We start from the raw sequence: 19258 nt of genomic DNA, 5'->3' as shown, positions 1-19258 counted from the left end.
TTTTTTCCTAAGAAAAAGAGAGTTCCCTTCGTGGCTCATTGGTTAACGAACCCAACTAGGATCCATGAGGATGCAGGTTCACTCAGTGGGTTAAGGATACGGCATTGCCGTGAGCTGTGGTGTATGTTGAAAACACGGCTCGGATCCCACATTGCTGTGGCTGTGGTGTAGGCTGGCAGCTGTAGCTCCAATTTGAGCCCTAGCCTGGGAACCTCCATATGTCTTGAGTGCAGTCCTAAAAAGCAAAAATTTAAAAAAATAAAAAAAAGAAGAAATTCTTTTTCAGTATATGCTAATAACTAGCTATGCTAGGTGAACCTTTAAACCTCATGGTGGGCTTAATTTTATTTTTTAAGTAAATCAGATATGCTTTTATATCTACAGCCTTCTTATGGCTCAAATTCTGCCATGTCAAAATTCTCTTAATTTTAATTTTTTTTCCGTCCAAGTGCTATTTAATTATTCTTTTCCAAATGTATTTATCTATTTCTTTTTTAAAGTTCTACCTCTAATATCTCTTATTATGCCTTAATTACTAATAATCTTTTTATACTTGAAAGGAGAGCCCTTACATTTCTTTTAAAAGTACATACATTTAAACAAAAAGAAGCTTTCTGTAGAAAATCCCTCTTTTATTACTTCTTTCTATAGAGCCCTTCACTTCCTACTGGTAGAATCTGTGACTTTAAAACCCAGTCTTCTCAGGAGAGTGAAAAGAGCAGATGGTTTCTGTGTGTTTAGAAAACAAAGAAAAAAGTTTCAGATTTAACTTTTAGCATTTTGCTGCTGAAAAACAAATAGAAATATGAAAAAGGGATGGCTAAAAGAAAGCAAGAAAAATGAAATGAAAACCCAGGCAAAAGAGTATCTGAAAAATTGACTGGTCAAATTTTAACTTTGGTTGGTGAATAATTTCTGCTGCAGATGTCTTGACTCACAATTCAGCATAGGTTCCAAATTAGCATCTTCTATGATAACTTGCATCAACACCAAATGCAAACACATATTGCCTTAAGTGTCCTATCCTGAGAGGTGAAATCCAATTATTTAAAATCCAGTGCTGTAGGCAAGTGTCATATCTCACTTCAAAGTGATCACCAACTCTGTGCCATTCATCTTAAGACACAGAGAACACTGTCCAAAGTAGATTATATGTCAGATCACAAACCAAGTTTAACAAATTCAGAAGACAGGCATCATATCAAGTATCTTTTCTGACCACAATGGTGTAAAGGTAGAAATCAAAAATATCAGAAAAGCTGGATGATTTACAGATAGATATGTGGAATTAAAGAACACACTGCTGGGAGTTCCTGTGTGGGGCAGTGGGTTGGGGATCCAGCATTGTCACTGCAGTGGCTCAGGTTGCTGCTATGGTGCAGGTTTGATCCCTGGCCTGGGAACTTCCACATGCCTTGGGTGTGGCCAAAAAAGAACACACTATATAGAAATAAGAGCAAAAATAAACCCATGGGACCTCATCAAACTGAAAAGCTTTTGCATAGCAAAGGAAACCAAAAAGAAAACAAAAAGACAACTTACAGAATGGGAGAAAATAGTTTCAAATGATGCAACGGACAACAGCTTAATCTCTAGAATATATAAGCCGCTTATACAACCCAACAGCAAAAAAGCCAATAAATCAATGGAAAAATGGGCAAAAGATCTGAATAGACTGTTCTCCAAGGAAGATATACAGATGGCCAGCAAACACATGAAAAAATGCTCAATATCCCTGATTATAAGAGAAATGCAAATCAAAACTACCATGAGATACCACCTCACACCAGTCAGAATGGCCATCATTAATAAATCCACAAATAACAAGTGCTGGAGGGGCTGTGGAGAAAAGGGAACCCTCCTGCACTGCTGGTGGGAATGTAAACTGGTACAGCCACTATGGAGAACAGTCTGGAGATACCTTAGAAATCTATACATAGAACTTCCATATGACCCCGCAATCCCACTCTTGGGCATATATCCGGACAAAACTCTATTTAAAAGAGACACAGGCACCCCCATGTTCATTGCAGCACTATTCACAATAGCCAAGACATGGAAACAACCTAAATGTCCATCAAGAGATGATTGGATTCAGAAGAGGTGGTATATATACACAATGGAATACTACTCAGCCATAAAAAAGAATGACATAATGCCATTTGCAGCAACATGGATGGAACTAGAGAATCTCATACTGAGTGAAATGAGCCAGAAAGACAAAGACAAATACCATATGATATCACTTATAACTGGAATCTAATATCCAGCACAAATGAACATCTCCTCAGAAAAGAAAATCATGGACTTGGAAAATAGACTTGTGGAAAATAGCCTGATGGGAGAGGGAGGGAGTGGGAGGGATCGGGAGCTTGGGCTTATCAGACACAACTTAGAATAGATTTACAAGGAGATCCTGCTGAGTAGCATTGAGAACTTTGTCTAGATACTCATGTTGCAACAGAACAAAGGGTGGGGGAAAAAATGTATACATGCAAGGATAACTTGATCCCCTTGCTGTACAGTGGGAAAATAAAAACAAAACAAAACCAAAACAAAACACTGCTGAACAATCAATAATAATAATAACAATAATAATAATAATAAATAAAAAAGGAAAGCATTAATTGTTTTGAAACAAATAAAAATGGAAACACAACATGCCTAAACTTATGGAATGCAGCCAAAGCAGTCCTAAGAGGAAAGGCAGAGTGATAAATGCCCATATTTAGGAAAAAAAAAACCTAAAAAAAACTTAATTATGTAATTCAAGAAACTAGAAAAAGAACGACCTAAGCCTGAAGTTAGCAGAAGGAAGGACATAAAGATCAGAGCAGAAATAAAATAGATCCCGGAAATATAAGAAATGATCAGTGAAAGTAGGAGATAATTTTTGAAAAGATAAAAAAAAAATGGACAGATCTTTAGCTAGACTAAGAAAAAAAGAGAAAACTCAGACAGCTAAAATCAGGAATGAAAGAAGATACTTTATAACTGAGATCAGAGAGACACAAAGGATCAGAATTCCCATTGTGGCTCATTGGGTTAAGAACCTGACTTGTCTCTGTGAGAATACAGGTTCAATCCCTGGCCTCGCTCAGTGGGTTATGGATCTGGTGTTGCCACAAACTGAGGCATGGGTCTGCAGCTGCAGGTCTGATTTGACCCCTAGCCTGGGAACTTCTCATATGCTGCAGATGTGGCAGTAAAAAGAAAAAAAAAAAAGAAATAAAAAGGATCATAAGAGACTACTGTGAACAATTATATTCCAGATAACCTTGAAAATATAGATAAATTCCAAGAAACCTAAAATCTACCAAGACTTAATCATGAAGATACAGAAAATCTGAATAAACCAATGATGATTAGGAGAGTGAATCAGTAATCAAAACCTTCCCATAAAGAAAAGTCCAGGGCCAAAGGGTTCTTTTGGTGAATGCTACCACGCATTTAAAGAAGAAGTAATGCCAGTTCTTCTCAAATTCTTCCAAAAATTTGAAGAGAACAGAACACTTCCAAACTCATTTAATAAGGCTAGTACTGAAACCAGATAATCACTACAAAATAAAAAAACCCACAAGCCAAGAGCCCTGATAAATATAGGCACAAAAAATCTCAACAAAATACTAGTATACCAAATTCAACAGCACATTAAAAGAATCACATACTGTGATCAAGAGGGATTTACCCCTGGGATGCAAAAATGGTTCAACATACTCGAATCAGTAAATGTGATACGCCATATTAATAGGATGAAAGATAAGAATCATATGATCATCTCAACAGATGCAGGAAAAACCATTAGACAAAAATTCAACATTATTTCATGATTAAAAACACTCAAACAAATTGGGTATAGAAGGAATTTACATTAACATAATACAGGCCAAATATGTCTAGCCTACAACTAACGTATGTAATGGTGAAGGGTTGAAAGCTTTTCCTCTAAGATCAAGAATAAGACAAGGGTGCTCTTTCTCATCACTCCTACTCAACATAACACAGTAAATCCTAGCCGGAGCAATCAGGCAAAAAGAAGAAATAAAAAGCATCTCACTCAGAAAGGAAGAAGTAAAGTTATCTCTGTTTGTAGGAGACATGATATTATATACAGAAAATCCTAAGGATCCCACCCCACACTATTAGAATAAGTGAATTCAGTAAAATTGAAGGATATAAAATCAATATAGAGATATCATTTCTATTTCCATAACTAACAACAAAATAGCTGAAAAAGAAATAAAATAATCTATTCTCAATAGCATCAAAGACAATAAAGTTCTTAGAAGTAAATTTAACTGAAGAGATGAACAATCTGTACACTGCAAACTATAAGATTTTCTTGAAAGAGACTGAAAAAGATACAAATGGATAGAAAAATATCTCATGTTCATGCCCTGGAAGAATTATCATTTTTACATCCATATTATCCAAATCCATACATAAATTTAATGCAATCCCTATCAACATGCCAGTGGTGCTTTTCTTAGAAATAGAAAAAAAAAATCTTAATATTTGTATGGATCTACAAAGGACCTCAAAGAGCAAAATCAGTCTTGAGAAAGGAGAACAAAGCTGGAGGCATCACACTTCATGATTTCAAACCATATTACAAAGTTAATAGTGATCAAAAGAGCATGGTGCTGCCATAAAAACAGACACATAGGCCAGTGGAACAGAGTCAAGAGTCTAGAAATAAATCCAAACATATATGGCCAATTGTTATTTGACAAGGGAACCAAGAATCATCAATAGAGAAAAGACAGTCTCTTCAATAAGCGGTACTGGGAAAACTGGATATTCACATGCAAAAGAATGAAACTGGATCCCTATTTTATGCCACTAACAAAAATTAGCATAAAATAGACTAAAGACAAATATAAGACCTGAAATCACAGAACTCCTAGAAAACATGAGAACAAAGCTCCTTGACATTGGTCTTGGGAACAGTTTTTTGGATATGACACCAAAAGCACATGCGAGAAAAACAAAAACAACCAAGTGGGACTACATTCAATTAAAAAGCTTCTGCACATCCAGAGAAACAGTCAACAGAATAAAGAGGCAATGTATAGAAGAGGAGAAAATATTTGCCAATCACACATCATAAAAAGGGTTAATATCCAAAATATATAAGAAAATCATACAATTCAACAACAAAACCGACACATCAAATAATCTGATTAAATTAGAGGTAGAGGAGTTCCCATCATGGCTCAGCAGAAATAAATCTGATTAGCATCCCTGAGGATGCAGGTTCTATCCCTGGTCTTGCTCAGTGAGTCAAGGATCTGGCATTGCTGTGAGCTGTGGTGTAGGTTGCAGATGTGGCTCGGATCCAGGCCAGCAGCTACAGTTCCGATTGGACCCCTAGCCTGGGAACCTCCATATGCCACGAGAGCAGCCCAAAAAGCAAAAAAAAAAAAAAAAAAAAAATAGAGGTAGAGGACGTGAACATTCATTTTCCTAAAGAAGAGATACAAATGGCCAATGGGTACAAGAAAAAGTTCTCAGTTTCACTAATCATCAGGGAAATGCAAATCAAACCCACAATGAAATATCACTTCACATCTGTTAGAATGGCTGTCATCAAATGAGAGATAACAGGAATTCCCTCGTGGCTCAGTGGGTCAGGGATCTGGCATTGTTATTGCTATAGCTCTGGTAACAGCTATGCTGTGGGTTTGATCCCTGGCCCGGGAACTTCTGCATGCCATGGGCACAGCTGCAGCCAAAAAAAAAAAAAAAAAAAAGATAACAAATGCGTTGGTAAGGATGTAGAGAAAAGAGAACCTTAGTGCACTGCTAGTGGGAATGTAAATTGGTGCAGCCACTGTGAAACAGTATAGGGTTTCCTCAAAAAATTAAAAGTTGAACTACCAAATGATCCAGCAACCCCACTTCTGCATATAGAGTCGAAGGAAACAAAAATAAGAAAAGAGAATCTGCACCTCTACATTCACTGCGCCATTATTCACAACAGCTAAGACATGGAAACTACCTAAGAGTCCACTGATTGATAAGTGAATAAACAAAATATGATACATAAAAATAGTATATGATATGTGCATATATATGTTATGCACACGCACAATGGAATGTTATTCAGCCATAAAAGAGGGAAGTCACGCCATTTTCATCAACATAGATGGACCTTGAGGGCATTATGCTAAGTGACATTAGTCAGAAAAAGACACAGTGTTCTCACTTATACATGGGATCTAAAAGAGCCAGACTCAAAAACCGAGTAGCATGGTGGTTGCCGAGGGCTGGAGGTTGGGGATGTGAGGAGATGTAGGTCACAGGGTACAGACTTGAGCATAAAATGAGTAAGTTCTGGAGATTTAATTTATAACATGGTGACTATAATTAACAATAGTGTATTTTATATTGTAAAAGTGGCTACAGGAGGGGATCTGAAAAGTTCGCATCACACACACACAAATGGTAATCGTGTGAGGGATGGATGTATTAACTAATCTCATTGCAGTAAAGATTTTGCAATATACGCATCTATCAATCATTGTGTGGTATATCTTTAATTTTAAAATGTTACATATCAATTATATTTCAATAAAGGTGGGAAAAAACGCAGACAGATTCACATATCAAGCAGTACACCCTAATTTTTACCGTAGTTAAAAAAAACTGAAAAAATATAAATTCTTAACAAAAAGGTAAAATTTCAGTTATAGGAAAAACAATGTACATAAAGAGGGGAACATATTACATGTTGACTGCGGTAATCTTAGGTAATACAATTGCTGATAATGATATTTATATTTTTCATTTTTGACTTCAGATACTTCCATTGGATTTACTACAACTCTTGGCTCATTTGTATTGTACATGCAAGGTTCTCCTTTATATTGAATTAGATTACTTAATGCATAGTGAGTGTCAGCAGACTCACCACATACTTGTGAACCAGAGCATGACCAATAGTTTATGTCTTAAGGGAGAAAAGGGTGAACTATCACTCCAATACACAACCCATCTTCTCTAAAAATTCCAACATTTTTTTCAGATATAATAAATTGGTAGAAAAAATCCAAACTGGGATTATTTCCTGTATTTTTCTAATAAAAAAATAAATACCATATTTAAATAAAATCGTTTCTAGTGCCTACACACTGTATCTGCCATTCTGAACTGGTGAACGTATATGGGTCACTCTGTTTTTTGTTTTGTTTTGTTTTTGTCTTTTTTGCCATTTCTTGGGCCGCTCCCACGGCATATGGAGGTTCCCAGGCTAGGGGTCTAATCGGAGCTATAGCTGCTGGCCTGCACCACAGCCACAGCAATGCCAGATCTGGGCCTCATCTGCGACCTACACCACAGCTCAGGGCAACGCCAGATCCTTAACCCACTGAGCGAGGCCAGAGATTGAACTTGCAACCTCCTGGTTCCTAGTCGGATTCGTTAACCACTGAGCCACGACGGGAACTCCGGGTCACCCTGTTTTAAACACTAAGGCTAAAGCCAGAGATAAATCCAGAGAAGTGTGTTACTTGCTACCAATTGGTACAACAGACCAGACTACTGTACGGTCTGTACAGACCAGAACTACTACGCAAAGACCATGTGTGGCCTTATGAGCGTGTGTGCTCTCTTAACCCATTAAGTGTGGATTGATATGTTTGAAATGTTAAAATATTTCTAAAATTTCTAAGGTTGAGTTTGTCTCACTTTGCTTAAGTGTAAGACATGGAAGAACTAGATGCTGACAAGTCCCATAGCCAACACTGGTGCCCCCACAAAACTCACAGGTGAGGATGCTGTGATGGACAAGGTAAGCAGTCCCTTCAAGAGACTGCGCTAGAACTGGTACCAGACTCATAGTTTGGATTCCTGCCCTTGATTGTACTGCCTCTAAAAGGAACATTGGAATCCTTATCTGTGATTTGCTTGATGTTGGAAAAGACAGCATTTCTTTCCTTGCCCCTCTGAAAACTGTTCCTTGGAAGCAGAATATGATTTGAAATGCAAATGTTCACCTTAGACACAACCTTTCACAAACACCTTTCAGTCATGCAAGGAAATCATCTGAATGCGTATCACTGCGAATCTCCAAACAAAAACTGAATGTCAGCATTTTGATAAAATTCTTATGTGTAGTGTAAGGAATCTTCATTTTACATCTACATTCCTAGGAAAAGAATTGTGACCTTGGTTCCACTGTTTAATAACCATCTTGGAAGGTTAAATTTGCTTTTCATTGTTTTCTTTGGCAATAAGGCTTAGTGTTACCATCACCAGTGAGGCAAAAGATAGATTGGTCTCACCTTTGTTTTATGAAATTACATGACCAAATTACCAGCAATACTAATCTCATTTCTTTCAGGAAGAAATCTAAGAGAAATACAGTAATTTTGATGACTATTTCCAACTTTGTGGCATTTTTTTTTAGTCGCTCCTTAGGAGGCCTTTCTTTTTTATAAAAAGTCACATCTTAGGAAAATTGTTCAATTTAATAAACATGGGTTTTTTTTTTTTTTGTCTTTTTGCTATTTCTTTGGGCCGCTCCTGCGGCATATGGAGGTTCCCAGGCTAGGGGTCCAATCGGAGCTGTAGCCACCGGCCTATGCCAGAGCCACAGCAACGCGGGATCCGAGCCGCGTCTGCAACCTACACCACAGCTCACGGCAATGCCGGATCCTTAACACACTGAGCAAGGGCAGGGACCGAACCCGCAACCTCATGGTTCCTAGTCGGATTCATTAACCACTGAGCCATGACGGGAACTCCAAACATGGGTATTTAAATAAGGAAATTCTGAGTCATCTCTGCTTGAAATATTAGGATTATATAAATGGGATTACAAAGTTTCAGCCTCCAATAAGGTTCAACAAATATGAAAACTAGAATGGTCATATAATGTACTGTGCGACAAGACATTTTTGAAAGGAGAAGAGGGTACTATTCATAATTAAACTGGAACAACAGTCATGCATGGAGCCACTTTAGGTCAAACCAGGATGTAAGTTTTCCTAACACAAAGTGAAATTCAGTCATTCGTTCCTTACATAAATTAGCATGTCTGTTTACTAGGGTCCTGTAGTTTATAAGTTTGAGGTAAAACATGCACATCTTCCTTGTTAAAAAAGGCAACCAAAAAATCCAGGTTTTCTTCCTTTACCTTCTGGCACAGGTATACATATGTTAACTGTTTATTCTAACAACTGGGCTGTTAATTAAATTATTATGGGGGAAAAACTTTCACACTTTATTTCACATTTTTATTCTCTATCAGCTATCTTCTCCTTTCCCTTCATTTAACCCTTTGCATTTGTTTTCAGGACTCTTATAAAATAAGAACAATAGAGGGTCGAGACTTTGTTGACTCATCAAACAAATGCTGCTGAGTGCCTCCTGTGAACCAGGGCATATGCTAGGGTATCCAGATGATACAAAGATAATTAGATGTGGTCACTGCTGCTAAATTTCTTTTTAAAGAAGAAAAAGATAAAATCATAAATAGCTAAAACCCAAGGAATCATGACAAAGATATTTATAGAGTGTATAGGAGAGGGTCAGTGCCAGGAAAGAGATTGTGAGAAAGGTGATTCAGGAGCAGAGAGGCCCATGAGAAAAGGCATGGAGGAAGGACAGCACACTGCTGGACTCTGGCCCTGAGAGGCCTGGAAAAGCAGGGTGGTGACTGAATATAAAGGATCTTCAATGCCAGAGAACATCAGAGTTCATTTAAGGACCAGAGTCCTAGAAGATGATGAGCAGGGGGTGAGCCAATGAGAAGTAGTTTTGAGAAGGACAGGTCTGGTGCTCCTCAATAGCTCAGCTGATAGAGCAGAGGACAATAGAGATGGACAAGGACTAGTCTGGGGGTGGGGGACAGGAGGGATTGCAGACTAGGGACTGGCTGCAGGAGACCAAGAAGTAGCCTGTAGACAGGGATGTTCTAGACAAGGGAGGAGGCGGCCACGATATAAAGGAGAAACGTGCCACAGAAAGTCTGGACATATAAGCCCCAATATATGATCACTGATTGGTTTGGTCTCCATGGATTAGGATTTTAATCTGATAGAAGTACACAGTGAACCGAAATGAGAATGGTGGTCTCATTACTAGACACTTCGGTGAACGAACTCCAAGCTGACAGCACAGCATCTTCTCTTAAATGTTCAAAGTAATAAGAATATGTTCACCCTTCATCTAGATTAGTTTTCAATTCAATACATTTTTCCAAAGAATGAAACTTATTCAGGTGTTTCTTTTAATGTATGATTTTATTGTCCCAGTGGTAAGCGGTATACGATTATTTTAGATTTTTATTAATAATTCTAAAATGGGACTAGCAAGTGGAAGGTAATAGATTGGTGAGCTATAAAGCATCCACTGAATTAGACAATTCTGAAGATTCTACATTTTCATACTCAGCATTCTATTTTCTCTTTTCCCTAATAGCTACCACAACATATGGATAATAGATAGTCTCTTTATGAGTTACGTTTCATATCCAAACATACTTCTGCCATAGTCATTTTTCAAACTCCTTGACACATTTCCCAGAGACTGTAAGAGTCAGAAATGTCAACTTGGGGAGGCTCTTAGCTCCCGATCCACTGTAGTGTTTCAAAAATGTGCTGAATGATCCCTTGGTGAACTTTACACTGGGTACAGGGCTAGATTATAGATCATGACAGATTCACACCAAATATGAGATTCTATGAGTTTTATAAGATGAGGATTAGCAGAAATGAATTTTCATGAAAACCATTCAAAACCTATTTCATTACTTATTCTTTTTGTTTCTCTCCATTTTAGCTCTTTCCTTAGAAATGTTTAACTGAAAGAAAAATGGCAATAGGATTAGAAGACCTGACATAAAGGAAAAATACCTTTATTCACAATAGTCAAGATACGGAAACAACCTAAGTGTCAATAGATGAACAAAGATGTGGTATAATTATATATGTATACAATAGAATATTATTCAGCCACGAGAAAGAAGGAAATCCTATCATTTGTGACAACATGGATGGACCTCGAGGTCATTATGCTAAGTGAAATAAGCTAGACAGACAAATACAAATATGCATGGTATCACTCATGCGCAATTTAAACAAAACAAAGTCGAACTCATAGAGATGGAGAGGAGCTAAGGAGTGGGAAAAATAGGAAGAGATCAGTAAAATGACATAAACTTAAAAAGAAAAAAAACCCCAATAGCTACTAGAAAGGGAGAGGATATCTGCTGTAACTGCATAGTGGTCTCAAGTACCTTTCCAATTCCCTTGTACAAAAGGTGGAAAGGGACTACACTGCTTAGAGGTCAGTCCATGCAGACAGCAATGGAAATCCTCAATTATTCCTTCGTCAAATATTGAGTACCCACTATGAAACAGGTGACGTGATGCAGTGAGGACTAGGCAAATAAGACCTCTGCCCTCACAGCCTAGAGGGGCGCCACACAGCCCTACATGCACACAAGGGATATTTTTCTCAAAGTTGGCTCACAAATCATGATGCTGCTCAAAAAGATATGACTGAAATCCCTCTAATGCTTACCCTCTTGTTATCTATTTTTTGAATGAACATGTCCTTGACTCATGATTTCCATTCCTCTAAACATGTAAGAGGGAGATTATATACTTAAATTCTTGCAAATATTCTGCACATATGCGCAGGGATCCAGCTCTGGGAAATATATTTTGCAAAATGGTACTTTTCAGCATAGCGCAAGTGTTTACAACTGCCAAGAGGAGGCTAATTAAGGTGCTAAATGTGCTTTCTTATTTATAGACACTAGCCCAAGTTTGGTTTTCAGTTCACATGTATATACAACTCTTGACTTAAACTTGTCTTTTTCTCTTTTTCTCTTTTCCACCTTTAATATGTTGCTAAGAAAACTTCTAAATTCCCTTGCATTGTGATGACAACGTTCATACAAGGGGAACTTTATGTGTACTTAACTCAGGTTGTTGGATATGTTGCTTCACCTGGATCTTAGGGGGAGGAATAGAAATGATTTCAAGCAGCATTTCTAAATGACAAAAATCACCAGGCTCAGAAATGTTGCTTAGATTATTGGCTTATCTTGGCTAACAGGATGTTTTAAACCATCAAAATGATGTACTCATGAATTTTCTGACTCTCCTCTATCCACACTGACTTTGGAGAGTTGATGGCACATGCTGCAGAAAATTCCACATCCTCCTTATACTCGGGCAGTAGCGAGCAAATCTTTATTAGAGGTTGGACAAACGAGCCCTATATATCTCAAAGCCTTCCCCTTTAAATTATTTCTGGTAGAGGCTGGATTTGAGATCTGCCTCTGACTTGCTAAGGGCTATTTATGATTTATTTCAACCTTTAGCTGGCTCTAGGAAAAAAAATCGAGTTGAAAATACAGAAAAGGAACGCTTAATCCTCAGTGGTATTTCAGTGGAAAGAAGAGGCAGCACCCTGACTCTTATGATGGCTGCATTGTTTAAGTTTTGATATTTGTATTATTTTCCCTCAAAACTCAAATTAAAATCTTTTATCATTTTTAATTAGAAAACAGTGTCATCGTGTTTGAAAAAGATCAAATTCCAAGCTGTGAGTCTTTTAATTCAGGCAAGTCCACTGAGACTTTTCCAAAGCACTGGGGAAATTTAAAACCCAGTCAAATAATTTTCTTAGGAAAAGTAGTGATAGGCCATGGTGCGATATGGGTGTCATTAAACTTTTATAGAGGTCCCCAACACACCAGAGTCACCATAGCATTGACACATTGACTGTAATATCTCCAAAGAAGCATTCGCTGTCTATCATAGCTCTGAAGGGAGCTGTTACCATCTATCAATGCAATAATCTGGGTGTTAAAGAGTCCCTAAATATGTATTTACAAGACAGTCAGATCTGTTCTGGTCTATTAGGTCAATAATCCATGCACTAAAAGTCCCTAAATATGTATTCACAAGATCAGCTTTGGTTCACTGAGTTAAGAGTAAGCAGGCCTTAAAAAGGTGCCTAAATAGTTACACAGTTTACATTTTAGCAAATACAGAAATGCGGTTCTGTACACTTTCTGCCTTTTAAGAGTAGATTTATTGTGCCAGTTTCAGTGGATGCCAGAAGCTATGTTTCATTCTGGCTTATGATGTTTTGCTTTTAAAAAGTCAGAAGAAAAAAAGAAATCCTCCTGAGCACAAACTATATTAAAGCTATGAGGCAAGGAATGGAAACACAGACACACAGGCAAAGCCCTCTGGGCCAGGATGAATGCTGTCCTCCCAGACTTTTGTCTCATCCCTTCCTCTGTCACTGGCCAGATCCCACCCCCTCTCCTTCCGCTGTGACTGCTCTGCTGGAGACTCTGTCCACTGTCAAGTCCATTCCAGCAGCAGAGGGAACTTGGGAGGCCTACACAACACAGCCCTGCTCTCTGCCAGCAACTTTGCATGTCAATATAAAAGCCAAAGGCCTAAATGTAATAGTTTGCATCAACCAACCCCAACTCTTACTTTTAGAATGGATAAGCAAGGAAGTCTCCCTGTACAGCACAGGGAACTATACCCAGTCTCTTGGAATAGGAGATGATGGAAGATAGCATGAAAAAAAGAATGTGTGTGTGTTCATTCATGTATATATACATGAATGACTGGGTCACTACTGTACAGCAGAAGTGGACAGAACACTGTAAATCAACTATATGCTAATAAAAAATAAAATCAAATAAAAAAGAAAAAAAGCCAAAGGCCTCCCAAGATATGCCACTACTCATTCTCTCTCTCTCTTTTTTTTTTTTGCCTTTTCTAGGGCTGCACCCGCGGCATATGGAGGTTCCCAGGCTAGGGGTCTAATCAGAGCTGTAGCCACCAGCCTACACCAGAGTCACAGCAACGTGGGATTCAAGCCATGTTTGTGACCTACACCATAGCTCACGGCAACACCAGATCCTTAACCCACTGAGTGAGGCCAGGGGTCGAACCCGAAACCTCATGGTTCCTAGTTGGATCCGTTAACCGCTGAGCCACGATGGGAACTCCCCCTACTCATTCTGAGTTCACTTCCTACCACTGCCTGTCCCACTTGCCCATGCCCCCAGAGCACCCTGGCCTCAGGTGTGGTCCTGCCTCTGGTCCTGTGTACCTGCCCTTCCCTCTATCTGAAAAGCTCCCCTCAAGATATCCACGTGTCTGTCTTTTACTCTCTTTAGGTTTCTTATGAAAGTGTCTCTCCCGGTACAGGAGAGCACTCCCTCGCCCCAGTACCATGCATTTCCTTCCTTTGTTACCCATGCTGCTTGTTCTCCATTAGTACTGATCACCATCTAATATAAAACGTCTTTCCTTCTTACTGTCCATCTCTCTCCCCTAAAGGTTAAACTCCGCTGGGGCAATGGCTTCATCGATCCCAACTTAGATAAGAACTTAGATATTTTAACTGCTCCTTAAATATTTATGGTACAACTGAATGAAAGCAAATGGAAAGGAGTTTTCTCACTGCTTTCCCGATTGCCTATTGATGTGTTTTCAAGTTCAGGTTGAAGAGGAATGAGCACCTCTTTTGGAGATGAAGTCCTCTGCTTGGCTATTAGACCTCAGTTTCCCACAAGACTCTCTGAAGTGTCTCAAAACCGGTCCTTCCTGAAGGAGCTCATCTGCTGCATCCCCGGAGCTACTGGGTTATGAGAGAGATCCTGGAGGACCTCTTGTCATCTGAACTGATCATAGAAACACTACAGCAGGCCGCCTTTAAGTGTAACGTTGGTAAAGGCAGCATTTATAAATCTCCCAACACCTCATGGTGTGGTGTCCACAGCCGGCTCGGGGGATTGCATTGGACTGACTCCCAGATCTCACACTCTCATCTGATGCAAACAAGAGGAGTGGCATGTGCCCCTCTGCCATGTAAGTGTCACAGGCTGAGGGGTTCTGGGTAGAACTATTATTCTCTCCTAAACTTGGTCCATTACCCTTGGGTATTCCCCAGTGCCACCACCTCCACTTTTAGTCATGTAGATATTTTCTAACGCATGCTTCCTTGTGACAAAAGGCTGTCACAGTAACTTCTTCCTTATTTAAATTTCACTGGAACATTCTCAATTTCAATAACTCATAAAGGTGCCTCCAGCCAGAAAATCACAGCTGACAACAAAGTAATGACCATGAGGCTGTGATAAGCTGAGATTAGAGGCTACCTACAGAAGACCCGTCCGAGCATTGACCACTTTCATCACACTGATGCTGGCATCTATTAGGGATTGACACTGCTCAGAAAAGATGTGGTTCCGTAGAGTAAGCACGATAGATGTCTGTTTGTATACAGTAATATTCAATGATATGCTAATTAATTAAAAGAATTTTTACCATGAACCTGCGCCTAAGCAAGTCTCTCTCCCATGCTTCCTCCACCCTCAACACACAGATTTTTTTTTTTTTTAAAACAAAGCTTTAAGACACAAACTATATAAAAAACTGATGTGATCTAGATAAATCCATGCCCAAACCCAAAGTAATTCATTAACTGAAAGAAAAACACCATTTAATCTTGAATTATTTGGGTGAGTGACTTCACTTTTGTAATTTATTTTGCATGAACAGAAAAAACTGACTTTTTTTTTTTCTTTTTAAAAAGGCTGTCCCTGAAGCTTACAGAAGTTCCTGGGCCAGGGGTTAAATTAGAGCTGCAGCTGCAGGCCTACGCCACAGCCGGGATCTGGGCTGCATCTGTGACCTGTCCTTTAGCTTGCAGTAACGCAGGATCCTTAACCTAATGAGCGAGGCCAGGGATCGAACCCTCATCCTCACAGAGACAATGTTGGGTCCTTTGTCTACTGAGCCACACTGGGATCTCTGAATAGGCAAAACTTAAGGCAATTTCGGTGCATACAGTACAGTAGATTTATAGAATAATACTCCTCAGCCAAATGTGTGATGACAAGGAGATAAAAATTAACATGAACGATGATGTCAAAACCATCTTCTACTTGGATACAAGGCATCATTGCCCATCCTTTCAAATTCTGGCTGAAAAGAAGTAATGATTTCTGTAATCCCCAGCCATGACTTTTGCAAGGGGGAGGATTTCAAATAAACGTCTATTTGCTTTGGGTGAGCTTCACTGAATCAGCCTTATTTGATTTCAGATCCTCCTAAGGGAAGAGATTTCAGGGTTTCCTGGTTGTAAAATGGAAAAGAACATTTGGCTGAACTTGTATGACATCATCTAAAGCATTCAAAGGGCAGATAATCATGGGTTCTTTGCCTGTTTACCGAAGCTTCTTTACCTCCTCAATCTAGTTTATTTCCAAATGTCAGAGGAGTCTGAAACCTTTCAAAGATTTATAGACTGCAGAAGCAGAGGAAATATGAGAATAAGTCCTTTAACTTTTGTGAAAGCTTTTAAATAATTAACGGACAGGCCTTTGGAACTGTTTCACGTCAGAGCATAGATACTCTTAACCTATACCATGTGAAGGCTAAACAGTTCAACGGCAAAGAACATGAGGTCAGCTCTCCTAGAAAGTCAGTGAAACGTCTCTTTCGAGTACTTGAGTCACAAATAAAAAGAATACTGAATCAGCGAGGGGGAATAAAAAGAATACATAATTTCGTTTATCAATGAAAATCAAAACACTATACCATGCATGAAAATAGGAAACACAATCTTGGTTTTAAATATAATTTCTCTTCCAAACTCCACCTGGAAATTCTCTTATGTTACTAAAAGGAGAAAAAAGTGTAGCTGTCATAATATTATTTATACAAAGCAATCACCATAGGAGCAAATTGTTTTCAGCCTGGTATTATAAAAATGTTTTCCAATACACTTAAAATATTAGAGCCAAATAGCTGAAAGGAATACTTAAAAGCTCTTACCCTAGATATATAATAGACAAAATATTTCTCACAGTAATAAATTAATTTTTTTTCTTTGTTATGCGAAACCCCTCAACCATAACTTCATGAAGACATGTGAAGTGGTGTGAAAATGATCTTACCTCATATTCAAAGTCCTCTGTTCTGTCCGCATCAGCAGGCAAGCTGGAAAGATACTCATTGTCCTCATAAAATTCATGTTCCATCGGATGAAGAGAATGGCAGCTATGGGGAATGTAGCAAGAGGATAGGAATGGATCAAAAGGGTTGTTTCTAAAGATTAAAACTGATTTTAGAATTTCACTTTCAAAGTTTTCCCCGAAAATGTTGCTATGAGATCTGTAGTGATCTAGCCTTTAAATGAGCTACGGCTCAGAAAGAGCAATTGCTTTGCTGTCTCCTCCTCTATGAAGTCCATCGATTGCTTTTTCTGAGAGAAGACAAGTTAGGGGCCCCTGGTCAGAGCTGCATTCATTTGGAGGGAGGGATGTGAGACCTCTCCCCAGGCCCTGGTGTTTTATCCATACTCTGGCCTCCTTCCATTCCATCAAAAGGCCTTGCTCTGCACATGGGTGTGTGGCATTTGAGACTTTAGACTAGCCAAAGGTGGGCATTTTGTAATAAAATAGTACCCATTTCATAATTACAGCTTCAAACTGTTTGTTGAAATACTTTTAAAAGCACATAGAGTTGGCCCACCGTGTTTTGTGGTTCTGCATTTGCTTATTCAACCCACCGTTGATCGAAAATAGAATTTGCAAAAAAAAAAAAAAAAAAATGGAGTTCCCTGGTGGCACAGTGGGTTAAGGATCTGCCACTGTCACTGCTCTGGTGGAGGTTCAACCCCTGGCCTGGGAATTTCCACATGCCATGGGCACAGCCACACAAAAAAATGTGAATCTATAGTTGGCTGAATCCTTGGATGCAGAACCCGTGGATGGGGCTGGAGGTGGGGTGGGCCCTGTATTTTTGAGATTATAAATTATATTTACATTGCCCCCATTCCTTCAGACCTTCTTCCTCATTCTCCCTCATAACCCACATCTTTGCCTCTTTGATAAAGGGTGTGTCCACAAATATTAAACAACAATCACAGTGAAAACTCACTGGAACCCCCTAGAAGCCACAGGGTTTTTCACAATTTCTGTAGAAAATTTCTGGGGACTGAGAGAGCTGCTGAAATAAAGGAAATGAGATAGACCCAGGGCATTGCACGTGACTTCTAGACATCTTTTAACTTTGGGGGAATGTTTTATATAATTTATTTAAGTACCTTCAAATCACTATATGCTATGATATAGATGCTTTACATTACACTGTATAAAAGCTCAGCGCAGTTTAAAAGCAAAGGGCATGAGGTCCCCTCTAAGAATTTCTAAATCAGTGAAAAAGCCTAAGTGCAGCTAACCAAGTTGATTTCAGGTGGGACCCCCTAAGCCCTGCTGGACTGGACATTACGAAAAAAAAAAATGGAGTTAGGAGCATAAATGAGTTCCCTTATCAGTAGCTTAAAGGGCACAGAGACCCATTCTGTGTAACTATCCCACCAGCATCTTCTCACTCTTCTCTAATATTCTCTAACTTGGGCCCAAAGACAAAAAGCAGTCCAGGCAGCATCTTGCTGGCTGGCGTAACAGGTGAACCCTTCTTGTTTTCATCTGCACTGGCTCTGCGAAGCCCATTTGGGTGGTAAAACCTCAGGGCCTGAAGTTCGGGGCATCTGATGTTTCCCTGGCCTCTGAGTTAGACAGGAGCCCTGCTGTGAAGGGCACCGTATTCATTCTGTAAACATTTACCGAGTGTTTATCAGATGCCAGGCTCTATGCCAAGTGCTGGAAATCGGTTGGTGGACAACATCCAGTTCTTGTCCTATTAATTGGGTAGAGCAGCAACGTGGGAATTTTAATATAGTGTGAAAATTAAGGAGAAAATACAGAAGAGAGCACGAGGGGGTTTGCACCTACTGCGGTCCTAGCAAGTTTGCTAGAAGAGGTTGCCTTTCAGCCAAGATCTGCAGGGCTGGGGCAGGGGCCTCAGCACACTGGTTAAGAGGTGGGCAGTGGGGTCAAACCTCTTGGGCTCAGAAGTCTGCCTTATCACCTCCTCGCTGTGTGACCTTGCCAAATCACGTAACATTTGTTTCCTCATCGGTGACAATGGGATGGTGATAATATAACGTACTCCCTCAGGAGGTTTTTGTGAGAACTAAAATGAGTTAATAAATGTCCAACACTTAGAATATTACCTAAGACATAGTAAATTAGCTAATAAGTGTTAGCTAGTATTCATTCAAGAAAATATTCATTGGATGGCTACTCTGTGTCAAGCTGTGCTAAAGAACATGCTGTATTTGTTTGCTTGTGTGTTTCTTATCTCCTCTCTAGAATATAAGCTCCGGGAGGTGCTAGCTTTATTTTGGTTCCCAGTTT

At 39.2% G+C, this 19258-nt stretch overlaps 1 protein-coding gene across 2 annotated transcripts in view; it reads right to left on the bottom strand.

Moving 5' to 3' along the window:
* The window catches only part of PDZRN4 (PDZ domain containing ring finger 4), a 363814-nt gene that overhangs the window by 51842 nt on the left and 292714 nt on the right, over positions 1-19258 (bottom strand). For both annotated transcript variants that reach the window (XM_047787976.1, XM_047787977.1), the window contains one exon: positions 16952-17054. In XM_047787976.1, the coding sequence (XP_047643932.1) occupies positions 16952-17054 (103 nt within the window). The remainder of the gene's footprint in view (positions 1-16951; positions 17055-19258) is intronic.

This window comes from Phacochoerus africanus, chromosome 7 (assembly GCF_016906955.1).
Source record: "Phacochoerus africanus isolate WHEZ1 chromosome 7, ROS_Pafr_v1, whole genome shotgun sequence".
NCBI lineage: Eukaryota > Metazoa > Chordata > Mammalia > Artiodactyla > Suidae > Phacochoerus > Phacochoerus africanus.
This window is presented reverse-complemented; position numbering and strand designations above follow the sequence as displayed.